This window comes from Halichoerus grypus, chromosome 9 (assembly GCF_964656455.1).
Source record: "Halichoerus grypus chromosome 9, mHalGry1.hap1.1, whole genome shotgun sequence".
In the NCBI taxonomy this organism is placed as follows: Eukaryota; Metazoa; Chordata; class Mammalia; order Carnivora; family Phocidae; genus Halichoerus; species Halichoerus grypus.
In genome coordinates, this window is record NC_135720.1 from 28,774,659 (window position 1) to 28,788,387 (window position 13,729).

The 13,729-nt window shown below is 34.6% G+C and overlaps 1 protein-coding gene and 1 pseudogene across 19 annotated transcripts in view; both read left to right on the forward strand.

Moving 5' to 3' along the window:
• The window catches only part of AHI1 (Abelson helper integration site 1), a 255,463-nt gene that overhangs the window by 63,238 nt on the left and 178,496 nt on the right, over positions 1-13,729 (forward strand). For 18 of the 19 annotated variants that reach the window (XR_013441090.1, XR_013441089.1, XR_013441091.1 and 15 more), the window contains 4 exons: positions 410-516; positions 3,438-3,556; positions 6,531-6,661; positions 8,396-8,536. Coding sequence is in view for 10 of the 19 variants with exons in the window: in XM_078054696.1 (XP_077910822.1) it covers positions 410-516; positions 3,438-3,556; positions 6,531-6,661; positions 8,396-8,536 (498 nt within the window). In the remaining 9 variants the exon portion in view is untranslated. Of the gene's footprint in view, positions 1-409; positions 517-3,437; positions 3,557-6,530; positions 6,662-8,395; positions 8,537-9,935; positions 11,339-13,729 lie in introns of those variants that run through there. The other variant, XM_078054704.1, reaches the window with a different exon arrangement.
• On the forward strand, positions 2,530-2,930 carry LOC144379153 (small ribosomal subunit protein eS12 pseudogene; annotated as a pseudogene).

Here is a 13,729-nt window from a genome sequence, read left to right on the forward strand (position 1 = left end):
AGAATATAGGTGTTTTTCCAGGAATATAAAACAGATGATATAGGTTAATAAAGGTGAGCATTATAGATATGTATTGGATAATTCAGCTGATTTATTTGGCTGTAGAATTTGGACCATATACAAATGCAATGAGATGCTCATTTCTTTGTGTATTCAATTTTCTGTAAGTGACAAAAAGGAAATACGTCATCCAAAGTAATTCACAAGAGTGAAGAATTCATTTAAAGATACTTGGGATTTGACTACGAGTTGTATTTGGGTTTTTATTTACTTTTTTTTTTCTTTTTACTAAACTACTGTTTAATAGCCCTCTGATTCTTTGTTATACTGGGATGTGTTTTCCCAGTTTCATTTTGTTTCTGCCTGTGTGTAGTATTCATAAGTGAGTGATTTTATTTTTTTTAAATAGGTCATCACATGTATTCAGGAGATTGCACTGGGGTGATTGTTGTTTGGAATACCTATGTCAAAGTTAATGATGTGCAACATTCAGTGCGCCACTGGAGTATAAATAAGGTATAAAATCATATTTCCTACTTGGGGTTTAATTTAAAAAATTAGAAAAAAATTGAACCATATGACTTTAGAAATAAGGCATCAGGATATTCTTTCTCTCTTCTGAAAAAAAATTAAGTTTTTCTCAGTCCCTACAAAGTCAGTTATCATTGACTAATTATCTAGTCTTCCTGATGGCTAATTGATGATATAGCAACTTAGTGAAAATTTTCATTTTGGCCAAACTTTATCTTTGAACCCTAATTTGTGATATGGCATTCAGTGATCCATTACTGGAATTATGCTAAAATTAGGCGCATGTTATGTTACCATCTATAAGTAATAACTTCTGCTTTCTGCTATTCATTTTCTTTTTTGACCCCATAACATCACTCTAAAAACAGTGTGCTCAATGTTTTGTTAACAGTGTTGTCTTTTACAATTATGTAATCAAAAGTATGTAATTATGAGTAGGGTCTATCATTTACTCACAATAATTGTTTTCATTTGAATTTTGCCAAGTAGGCAGAAACGAATGATCTTTCATTTTGGGAGTAGAGTGTTTTTAGGGTGGCTGGTATATTAAGCAATTTTACTGGTGCATATTCAGTATTTTTACTTAAAAATACAAAATGAATGATTAAACCTGAGTTTGTTTTATATAAGTTGATATAGTTTGTCTTGTGTACTATACTTTTGTTCTTCAATTTTTTGTTCTTCTATTTTAACAGTTGTCCTCATTTGAAAAAAAGACACTCTAAGTGAAAAAGAATTTTTATGAACTTTAGTTAAATCTGTTGAATCTATCAGATCTATTTTAAAAACTGTTTATTCTATTTTTAGTCATTTTCATCTAGTCCATAGATTAATGATTGATGGCTTGGGATTCATGTGGTAGCCTAATTTCACACACTTTGAAAAGAACTTTCTAATTACTTATATACCTAAGGGATTGACAGAAGTCCAAAGGCACATTTTCCAGTAATTTGAGTGTGCAGTGCAGAGTCTACTATTTATGTTAAAAATCATGTGTTTCTTTAGCTTAATATAGTAACTAAAAGGCAAATTTATCTTCAAAATCTACAGCCTAGAGGTGACTCGAGACAGTCCAAAATAAAAAGTTAGAAAATGAGCTGGAATATCTTTTGGTAGCTAATGCCCTAGGACAAACTGTAGACCCTGATTTCTTACCTGGTTCTCTTCAGGCAGCAGTGTGAGGAATGCTAAATTATACTCATCTGTCCCTTAAGATGACGTGTCCATGTGCTGTGGCACACACTCCTTGGCATGGGACATGGGCTTCAAAGCTAGGGCTTTTTTTTGTTTGAGTATGAATATGGTAAGAAAAAATAGAGAGGAAATCACTAACAGATACCACAAATGCTAAATCTCCTGGCACTTTTGTCAAATTCATGCCTAACACTTAACTTGTTAGACAGTTTTGTGTTTTTTGATTTTGCACATTTGCATCTGTGTGAGTGTTGCTCAGACCCCCAGCAGTGCATCCCCACCCCCAAATTGTTATAGTGCAGTCACTGTACCCCCCATCTGTGCTGTCAGTGTTTGACTTTTTTCGGTAACTTTTACAAAGCAGCTAACAGCAGGCCTTCCTGTCAGCGGTAGCCTGGGCTTAGCTGCTGAGACTCGGATTGTAGCAGTTTGGACTGCACCTCTGCTGGTGCCAAACCACCTCCGAAGAGAGACCTCAGAGAAGGAGACAAAACATACTAGCGGGTCCTCGAAGGAAGAGAAGGCTAATTCAGAATTCTGCCTGAAAGTTAAAGCAGGCTTTCTTCGGACCCTCTGGACTTCAGTCTAAGCAGTTTTGCATTTGCAAGTTTTTTCTTTTTTCTAGTAATCCACACAAGAAGGACCTTTGGTAATTTTTCCTGTGTGAGGCTCATCCAGGCAGATTTTCCTTCAGTATGTAGGTCTTTCTTGACATCATTTGTCAGGCTACCTTAAACAACTATCAAAAAAAAAAAAAAATCCTGGAGGCTCAGTGCCCTTAAGATTCAATTCCACCTGTAACCTACCACTGTGGCCGAGGAAGCCATTGCTGCTGGAGGTGTAATGGTCATTAATACTGCTTTACACGAGGTGCTGAAGACTGCCCGCATCCACCATGGCCTAGCACGTGGAATTCGCAAAGCTGTCAAAGCCTTAGACAAGTGCCAAGCCCGTCTTTGCATGCTTGCATCCAGCTCTGATGAGCCTATGTATGTCAAGTTGGTGGAGGCCCTTTGTGCTGAACACCAAATCAACCTAATTAAGGTTGATGACAAGAAACTAGGGGAATGGGTAGGCCTCTGTAAAACTGACAGAGGGGGGAGAACCCCATCAAGTCGTTGGTTGCAGTTGTGTGGTGGTTAAAGACTATGGCAAAGTCTCAGGCCAAGGATGTCATCAAGGAATACTTCCAATGCAAGAAATGAACAAATAAAAAACTTGATTCTTGTTCCTCAAAAAAAAAAAATCCCTAAAATTGCAATCTAAATTAAATGATCTCAGAATAAGATGCCAATAACTTATCTTTTTCAGGACAAAGGGGAAGTAAGTGCATAAAGAAATAATCTCAGACTGAAATAGAACTTGAAAGTTAATTCTATACTAACTTTTGAAGTCATAAAAATTAGAAGTTTTTCATGTATGATGGTAAGCAAAAAAATACAAAGTTAGAAGTTGTGTTTTAGGAAGTGCTTATTTGGGAATACACTACAAAAATGCTAACTAAATGTGGCATTGCATAACAGTCAAAAAATACATACTATCAGCTTTATTTTCAGCCTATAACTGAAGTTACTGGGAATCCTTTCGCTAACCATTTTAAAGGATCCTTTAAATTGCAATCGAAAATGACTTAATTTTGTGCTCTAAAAGGGGCTTCATATTAGACAAACTGTACAGTGATAATATTTTATAATCTTTTTTAATCATTTTAGGAAATTAAAGAGAGTGAGTTTAAGGGGATTCCCATAAGTTATTTGGAGGTTCATCCCAATGGAAAACGATTGTTAATCCATACCAAAGACAGTACTTTGAGAATTATGGATCTCCGAATGTAAGTATATTTCAGTATTGACAGGTTTAGCACTCAGAATAAGAAATGAATTAATTCATACTTATAAAATGCAGCTGTGGTTCTCATGTAGATAGTTTTTCCCCTCAGAGGACATCTTACAGTGTCTAGAGGCATTTTTGAATGTTAGTATTTAGTGGATAGAGACCAGAGATCCTACTAAGCATCCTACAGTTTATGAGACAGCCCCCCACAACAAAGAATTTTCTGGCTCAAAATGTAAATAGTTCTGAAGCTGAAATGTAGTCAGTTGCTTTTTGTTGTCACACTTAAAAAAAAAAAAAAGCAAACCTCTGCCTTAGAATATCTTTTATCTCTATGACATTGGTATAGCATAGTACTACGATATAATACTATAACAGAATGAGACAGCTTTTGATTAATATATCCTTGTTTTTCCTATTTTGTTTTATTTCTAAATAAGGAAAGGAAATTTCCTTAATGTAAAAAACAGAAGCAGAGTTCTGGAAAAATCAGCATAATATTCTGATGTACTTTTGGTGTTAAGCATACCAATACAACAAATGAGAACTCTAGTTTTATTAGATTTCATTATTGTGTTTAGAAAGGAAAATGTGATCTATACTAGTTTATTCTGCAATTATCTTGTAGGGCTAACTGTTGAGGCCTTCAGTGTTTATGTAGAGCTTTTCAGGATACTGGCATCAGTACTATGGGAAAATGATTAGCAGAGTAGTTCATCAGAAGTTTATAATCTAGTTATAGTGCCTCCAGAATAACACAAAACATTTAATTAGGCTAAAATGTGAGATCTTCTAGGACTGGAATCTGCTTATTTTTCTTTTATACGTAGTACTCATGTCATGCTTGAGAGATAGCAAGTACTTGATATGTATTATTTTAGTGACTATAAGTACTTAAAAGGATTATATCTTTCATGGCAGCAGGTAATTGTAAGGATGGCTGTACTACAGCCTTGTGTTAAAGGCTCTATGCAGAGGCTGGCCTTTGAGCTCAATCTTAAAGGATGGATAGAATTTAGACAAGGTAGAAGTTTGTCAGGAGGGTGGAAAACCTGAAAAGCCTGGAATAAAATTCAGAGGAAGGATAATAGAAGTTGTGATCAAGGCAGCGTCAGTAAGTCTGTAGGAACATTAATTTCTTGATAGGGAGTGCTGAGAAAAAAATTTTTCAGAAATAGAGATAAGTGCCAGGTTTTAGAAGGCCAGGCCTAAAGAATTTGGTTATTCTCTTTTTAAGTAGTGTATAGTATTCAGCTTAGAATCCTGCGTGGGCCCTAGAGGCTAACTGCTTAGAGTCAAATAATACCTTTTCCATCCCTGACCAACAATCAGATTAACCATTCTGAGCCTCTCTTTCCTCCTCACTCAAATGGGTAAATAATATACCATATTCATAAGGGTTTGTGGGGAATAAATTAGTTTACACATGTAAAGTACTTAAAGCATTACACCATATAGCAAGGACTCCAGAAACGTTTGAGTCAGTGACCTCAGGTCTGGGAATTTATGTGAAAATAATTATAAAACAGCAAAAATATATATATACACAAGATTGTTCAGAGAAATCATGTTCATGGTAAGGGAAAGCTAGAAACATCCTAACTGTTGTCCCACAGTAGAAGATTTCTTAAGGTATGTTTAGACAGTGATATAATATATACCTTTACTAAAATGAATACATAATGTATATTTTCTGACACAGAGGACCATTATTCATGATTTATTGTTAAATGGGAAAAAAAAAAAAAGCATATAATGGGACACTGTATGTAATGTCCTCTCTGTAAACGAGGGATGATAATAGTGCTTACCTGACACATAGTGAGCACTAAAATAATGTTAGCTCTTGGGGCACCTGGGTAGCTCAGTTGGTTAAGCATCTGCGTTCAGCTCAGGTCATGATCCTGGGGTCTTGGAATTGAGCCCCACATGGGGTTCTCTGCTCAGCAGGGAGCCTGCTTCTACCTCTCCCTCTGCTGCTCCCCCTGCTTGTACTCTCTCTCTCTCTCAAATAAAATCTTTAAAAAAAGTAATGTTAGCTATTATTCACAAATGAAAAAGTCTAGAAGGTTATATACCATATTTAATAGATGATTTAATAATATTTTTGTCTAATATTCCTGCAAGGATCCAACTATTTGTTGTGTGACTTTAAAAATTTGTCACGTGGGAAAAATATAAGAATATAAAAATCTTGTACATTTTTAAGTAACCAACTCAAATGCCACTCCCATAAAGTAGGCTCTCTCTTCATAGCTAGAAATAATCACTTGGGACACCTGGGTGACTCAGTCAGTTAAGCATCTGCCTTGGGCTCAGGTCATGATCCCAGGGTCCTGGGGGGACCATGGGGCTCCCTGCTTAGCGGGGAGTTGGCTTCTCCCTCTCCTTCCGCCCCTCCCCCCCGCTCATGCTCTCTCTCTCCCTCTCTCTCTCTCTCAAATAAATAAAATCTTAAAAAAAATAATCACTTTTATCCGAATCTGCAAAGTACTCATTTTGTTCTCTTGTGGCACTTTCTACATCCAATTTCTGTTTTATATTGATGCATTCCTTCTCTCTCCTGCTAAATTATAAACTCCCTGAGCTCTGGAACTCACTCTTCTTTTTGTTTTTAAAGATTTTATTTATTTGACAGAGATACAGTGAGAGAGGGAACACAAGCAGGGGGAGTGGGAGAGGAAGAAGCAGGCTCCCCAAGGAGCAGGGAGCCCAATGTGGGGCTTGATCCCAGGACCCTGGGATCATGACCTGAGCCGAAGGCAGGCGCTTAACAACTGAGCCACCCAGGCGCCCCTGGAACTCACTCTTCTTTATTCTGCATCCATCATAGAATGTCTCCCATGTAACAGATTCTCAAAAAATTGTTTGTTAAATGCAAATGAAGTATTTAAAAGAAACGGTTTTTTTCACTACCAATCTTTTCAATGGGTAAGATAGGTTACATTTGTGAAATCTTATTTTGTTTGTAGATTAGCAGCAAGGAAATTTGTAGGTGCAGCAAATTATCGGGAAAAGATTCATAGTACTTTGACACCATGTGGGACTTTTCTCTTTGCTGGAAGTGAAGATGGTATAGTATATGTTTGGAACCCAGAAACAGGTAAATATTTCATTGATCTTAAAAAATTTGGGGTGTTTGTTTTTATTTTTGAAGAAGTGTGGAAACTACCATTTTATGGAGTAATTTTCAAGAAAATTCTGATTTCAGGTTCTCAGTTATGTTTTTCCAAATGGGAGAACTGATAATGGGACTCAGCTGCAGTCTTAAATTTATATTAAATTCTGTTTTTATTGTTTTGATATCTTCATGGATTTAGAATTTCACATTATAATTCAAGGTTTATTCTTTCCTTGCCTATAATAAGGTATTAGCAATCTTAAGAGAAGTATTTTTTATTGTGGTTGACATACAATATTAGTTTCAGGTGTACAACAAACATGATGATTCAACAGTTATATACATTTCAAAATGCTCACAATGATAAGTATAGTTACCATGTGTCACCATACAAAGTTATTACAGTATTATCTATTAAGAGAAGTGCTTAATTAAGATTGTAATGCAAAATACAGAATATTTATAACCTGAATTTGGAATGTAAGTGGGTATACAAATGGCTAAATGTCTGTAATATATTTTTTATTAGAAATAAACGTATTCCTGTCAAAAGTTTTGGTGTCTGAAACTTAATAGCAATATACCTGGGGCTCCTGACTGGCTCAGTTGATAGAGCTTGCGACTTTTGATCGTTGGGGTCATAAGATCCAGCCCCACATTGGGTATAGAGATTACTTAAAAGTAAAATTCTTAAAAAAAGCAAAAGCAATTTACCTCAATTACTGTAATTCATGTTTTCCCAATACAATAAATCAGTACATTGGGAAGTTCATTTGTGCCTCACCTTTGCTTTTCAAAAGAAAAGCTAAAACCACATAAACTTTTTTTAGCAATAAATTGAGAGAATTTTGTAAAATATAAAATATCTCTAATCAGTAGTATTTGGTTCACTGTGTTTATTCTCTTGATTTTTTTCCCCTAAGTTTTTATTTAAATTCCAGTTAGTTAACGTACAGTGTAATACTAGTTTCAGGTGTAGAATTTAGCAGTCCATCACTTTACATATACAACACCTGGTGCTCATCACAGCACGTGCTCTCCTTAATTGCACATTCTCTTCATCTTTCCTTTAAGTGTTTTTGACTAGTTGGTTCACTTAGGGGTTTTTTTTTTCTTACTGTGTTTTGATACTTTAGCATCAGTTTGGAAGTGTTAAATCTCTTTTCTCCTTCAATAAATTGATCTTGGTTCTTTGATTTTTGAGCTCCGGTTTTCATAGGTTCCTTAGACCTCTGCTGTAAGGCCTCTTTTAGCCATTAATAATCATATGTATCTTTAAAGCAGGTGGTACCTCAGTCTCTGGAAAAAAAATAGAAAAATGAATTCCCCACCAAACCTCCGTTAACCAGTGTCTTCAGTTTTAGATCCTGCAGTTCCTCCCAGAGTTCTCCCTGAGTTCTTTGTTATTAGTTGGCATTTGCTCAGCTGTCAGATCTCAGAGTCAGGTACTTCTCTCCTGCCAAGTTTTTTTTTTTTTTTGGTGCCTTGAAAACTTCAGTGAAGAGGTTGGGATGAGAAGTAGAAAGAGGAGGTCCAACAGGATGCAAAATAATTACTTAATATAAGAGTTACTCAACTATTTTTAAGTAATCAATGTTTTCATGTAAATAATGCAAGCTTTGTTATTACTATAACTGTTTTTAGTAAGTTAAAGAATAATCTTCTAATGAGAGATATTTGAGACAGTACAAATTATTGCATGTCTTTTTTATTTAGGAGAACAAGTAGCAGTGTATTCTGACCTGCCATTCAAATCACCCATTCGAGACATTTCTTATCACCCACTTGAAAATATGGTTGCATTTTGTGCATTTGGGCAGAATGAGCCAATTCTTCTATATATTTATGATTTCCATGGTAAGTTCACTGCTGATAAGAAAAGAATATTTTAAGTAACCTTTACTTTTAGACTAAACCAGGAATCATGAGCTTTGTGAAAACTGTCAGCCTTTGTATTAATAAAGCTCTCTTGAATATATTTTAAGAAACAAATTAAATAGATTATATTATGTTATAACATTTTACTTTTCCATAAGCACTATTATTATGGAGTTTAAATATCAGCAAAGGTACACATAAATGGTTGTGCCCTTTTGTTGGAATCACAGAAAGGTAATCATCACTTTCTTTCTAAATTTAAATAAAATTCACCTAAAAATTATTTGGGAATGTGTTAACTAAATTTAAAAGGTAAACAACATTTAGGAAGTAGGGATCTTTAATGTTTTCTGTTGAATATTTAGTTTTTTATTCCATGTTTTTGTTTTTCACTAAAGTACATAGTTGTAATAAGCTATAGTTTTAAGAATTTCTTAGCCTAAAAGGAAGGTAAAAACATCAAATGTCAGTGAAAATAAGATCTGGAATTAGAAATTTAAAGTCTTTTTCTACTCTAAAATTATGCTATTCTGTCTTTCTGAGAAAAAATAAGGAAATAAAGACTGGACACATTTTTTTCAGGAATAAGATGGTATTCTTAGAATTATTTGGATTTATGCTATTTTTAAACATTTCTTTAATTATTTAATTTCTGTCCTGAAATTAGGATTTCATTGTTCTGCACTGTATGTACTCATGGTGCTGTCACTCCCAAAACTGCAGTTCCTTTTCTTTATATATTAAATCTTGTTCAAAAATAAACGGTCATCATTAGTCTCTGATTTGTTTAGGATGTCATGTATCATCATTCAGTGTTTTTGCTAAGCTAGGATGGCTTACATACAATATCTTAAATGCCTAAATATACAAATACATATATATATATGTATATACACACACACACACACACATATATATGTAGGTAGCATTAACGTGGAATTTGGCAGAGAGTCTTAAATTTAAATGAAATGTGAGTGGTTATTGCGTTAATACAAATATTGGTTAGCAGTTAATTGGTTATTGGTTAATGGTTGTGAGAAGTGCTAAATGATTAGACAGTTAAGTTCTTTTTTTTTTTAATTTTTAAAATTTTATTATGTTATGTTAGTCACCATACAATACATCATTAGTTTTTGATGTAGTGATCCACGATCCATTGTTTTCGTATAACACCCAGTACTCCATGCAGTACGTGCCCTCCTTAATACCCATCACTGGGCTAACCAATCCCCCCTCCCCTCTAAAACCCTGTTTGTTTCTCAGAGTCCATAGTCTCTCATCGTTCATCTCTTCCTCCGATTTCCACCCCCTTCATTTTTACCTTCCTTCTCCTGATGTCCTTCATGCTATTCCTTATGCACCCCAATGTTCATAGCAGCAATGTCCGCAATAGCCAAACTGTGGAAGGAGCCAAGATGCCCTTCAAAAGATGAATGGATAAAGAAGATGTGGTCCACATATACAATGGAATATTACTCAGCCATCAGAAAGGATGAATACCCAACTTTTACATCAACATGGATGGGACTGGAGGAGATTATGCTAAGCAAAATAAGTCAAGCAGAGAAAGTCAATTATCATATGGTTTCACTTATTTGTGGAACATTAGACAGTTAAGTTCTAAACCTGAAATTGTTGATCATTGTATGGATTTTATTATGCTCTTCCAGGCAAATTATATTAGAAAAAAAATATGTAAAATTGAGATTTATTTTGAAAAATTTTACCGAGAAGAAATACCAAATTTCTCTAACACATATTCAAACCTGGTGTCTAGTTCAAACATGTGTCCTGAAACAGGCCGTTCTTTGTGTGTACTCTCACTGTTTACATGACAGGGAGTCACACCTAGGCGCTGCATCCGCATCACTGGGCCTGGTGTACGGAAGGAGGCAGCTCGGTTATTTCCTCAGAACCTTTAGAGCTTTCACAACAGTCTCTATTCAATTCCTAATGTGCTTTGTAGGCTTTTGAAATTGTCACTACAAAGGCAAGTGGAAGTTCCACTCTTTTTCTTTCTTTCTGCAGTATTTTTTCTGTCATTGATCAAGGCTTTCCATCATTAGTTAGCCCAGTTGGGTTTGCCGATTTGGTTTTTAGACAGTAGGCATTTAGACCAAGAAGTCCATTCTAGAAGCATAAGCAGAAAAAGCAAAGCATTTTTAGGAGTTCAAAAGCAGAGGTTTTAGGTTCAATTCTGTTTCTGTAGTGACCTTGCGCAAGCCTCTTGCCTTCCTGAAGCTCCCATTTCCTCATCTGGTAAGTGGCACTGCTACTCTCCACACCTGTGCTGCCTCAGGGGGCCATTTTTGAGGTTACAGTGAGGCGGGGACTGTGAAAGTACTTTGTAAATTGATAAGGACTATAATAAAACAAGGAAAAAGGTAAAATGGGTGGTTATCATGCTCATTTAACCTGTATATACTTGACTTTATGGGAACTGAGGTTTTAATATGCTGATAAGCACCTCTATATGAAAGGGAATTGAAAAAAGGTTTTTTCCCCCCTCTCTATTCATTCTGTTGGCAGCCTTTTTTTTTTTTTAATTAGAATGTGCACCTTTCTGGGTCAGTTGTATTAGAAAATAAGTGCATGAAGTTAAGGACATTATATCTGTACTGTATTAATGGAGAAAAGGATGGAATTCAAAGTGTTTCAGAAATTAAAATGTTCAAATAATACACATGAAATTAAAATTATTTTGTGCCATGATTTTAGAACACAATTTTCAGTATACTAACACCTTTACAAACAAAACTCAAAATGTTTCAACACATTTTCCTAACTCTTTGCTGCCTATTTTTAAAATGAGGAAGCTTAGGAAGAAGTTACATAATCCCAAGCAATCCAAAATTTAGCACAGTTCTTGTGTATGGTATATAGTCATAAGGAAACAAAAAGTTGTTTTAGACTCTGAAGTATTTTACTCATTAAATGCAAGCCATAATCATCAAGTCAATAGTATTTAGATTTTTCATTAAAACTTACAATATTTATTATTAACTTGTTAGAGGTTTGCCTTATATCTTACTTATTTTTAATGCAGGAATATTTTGCCCACACTTTCTTGGCTTGAAAATAAAGTTTACATGTTATCTTTACATAAGTGTTTTTAGTGGTATAAAATTAGAAAGATATAGAACAGTTACATGATTTTTAAATAGTATTTATCAGAGCTGCTCATACATTTAGGTATTTTTCAAGGAAAATGGAGCAAACTCTTTTTTTTTTTTTTTTTTTGTAAGTTAAATAAGCTGCGAATGAGACCACAATGGTAGCTAAATGTATCATCTATCTTTCAGTTCTAGCAAAATCTGTGAAGAGTCAGCAAGCATCTTTCCCTGTTAAGCATATGTTCAGGTTGTGGTCTTTTGGGTCTTTCATTCTACTGACTTTTTGCTTTTTTTGGTAAGAAATACAATTTTTACTTTCAGAAGGCAGTTTTATTTGCCTGATGTTGAAAGGGTTAATCATCTAGTAATACAAAATTTAGTCACAGAGTACCACAAATAATGTACTTTTAGGATTCCCATAATAACAGAGTGCTAGTCAGAAGAAACGGCTTCTGCTGAATTAAATTTATGAAGCTAGACTTCAGCAGTTAATGTTCTGTTATTAATATTTGTCTACCTCCATCTCTAGGATCTTGTTCTAAATGTAGTGATAATCATAACTAATACTTTCAAAGCACTTTCTTTGTTTCTGCTACTGTTTTAAGCACTTTACATTTTTACATATCATTTTTCACAATAATCTTAAGAGTTAGGTCCTATAATTATCCTCATTTTACATGAGCCAGAACTTGGATCCATACAGTCTGGACTTGGAGACTGTGCTCTTACTTGCTACACTAACCTGCCTTTTTAGCAAATTTCCTGAAATACTAGCTTTTGATTGTCTAATAAGCAAGGCTTTTTCTTTTTTTTCTGCAATACCATTTACTTTATGCCACTCTGTGGAGTATGTGATTTCTATTATCTGTACTTTGAAGGCAGTAGAGATGGAGGCTTATTCATCTTTTTCTTACCAATACTTAGCCTGAATACTGACACACAGTGAATATACATGTAGTATTTTAAGTAGGATCAAGTGTTAATTTGGGAAGTTCTCAGTATTATTTGATAATCCCAGGTGATGAGCCTAATTTTCCACTAGGTGGCAGTCTCTTCTCTGAATCAGTGTTAACTCTGGAGTACTTTGTCATAGTATTTTAGGCAAGACAAATCTTTATTGAGCATCTACTGTGTGCCAAGTTGAGCAGGGCTGTAAAATCCAGGAATCAGACCCAGATTACCATGCTCTTTTCCAGTCTTTTGTGCTTCCCACGTAGTTGATTAAACCTCTGGAAGAATTTTAGTTACACTGAACAGCAATCTCAACCATTGACACTAAATGTGATTTTATTTAAAGAATTCATATTCATTAAGAACCACCTACATTGTTGTTGTTGATAGCTTTATTTTTCACACTGTGACATACTGTATCCGAGTTCAAGGTAATGGATACCTTTATATTCCTATAAAAATTTTGTTATATAACTTGCTCATTGACCAAAAGTCCATGGTGTTTGCAATTCCTTGTCTAACATAGTACCTCGTATATTACTGATGTGCAATAAGTGTTTAAAATAAGAATTATAAATCCTATAGATAGCATTTTCCTCTTAAATTTTATAAAAATATAGAATGAAAGCCATGATCAGTGAGTAAATTGGGGGCTAATAATAATAGTGGTAGTAGTAGCTAACATTTATCAAATATTTACTGTGTGTCCTCTGCTCTTATGAGCATTTTACGTACATGCTTCCATACAGCCCTTTCAAAACCCCACAAGGTAGATGCTATTATTATCTTCATTTTGCAGATGATGAAACTGAGGCACAGGGAGAATGAAGTAATTTTCATAAGGTCACACATTTACCCAGCTGAGTCTAGAGCCCATATTCTTAAAACACTAAGCTACTTATTTAGTCTTTGCATTTCCTGTTTCATGAAGTAATTTAATTAAAAAGGTAGCCAGATATTCCTGTGATGAAGTGTATCGTTTGTTTTCAATTTTAATATTTAGGAGGAGCCCTTAAGACTAAAAGGAACTTTGGTTATCTAGTATCATTAATAGTTCATTCTTTTACAAATGTTGGGGATAATTATAATGCATTAAGCAGTTGTATTC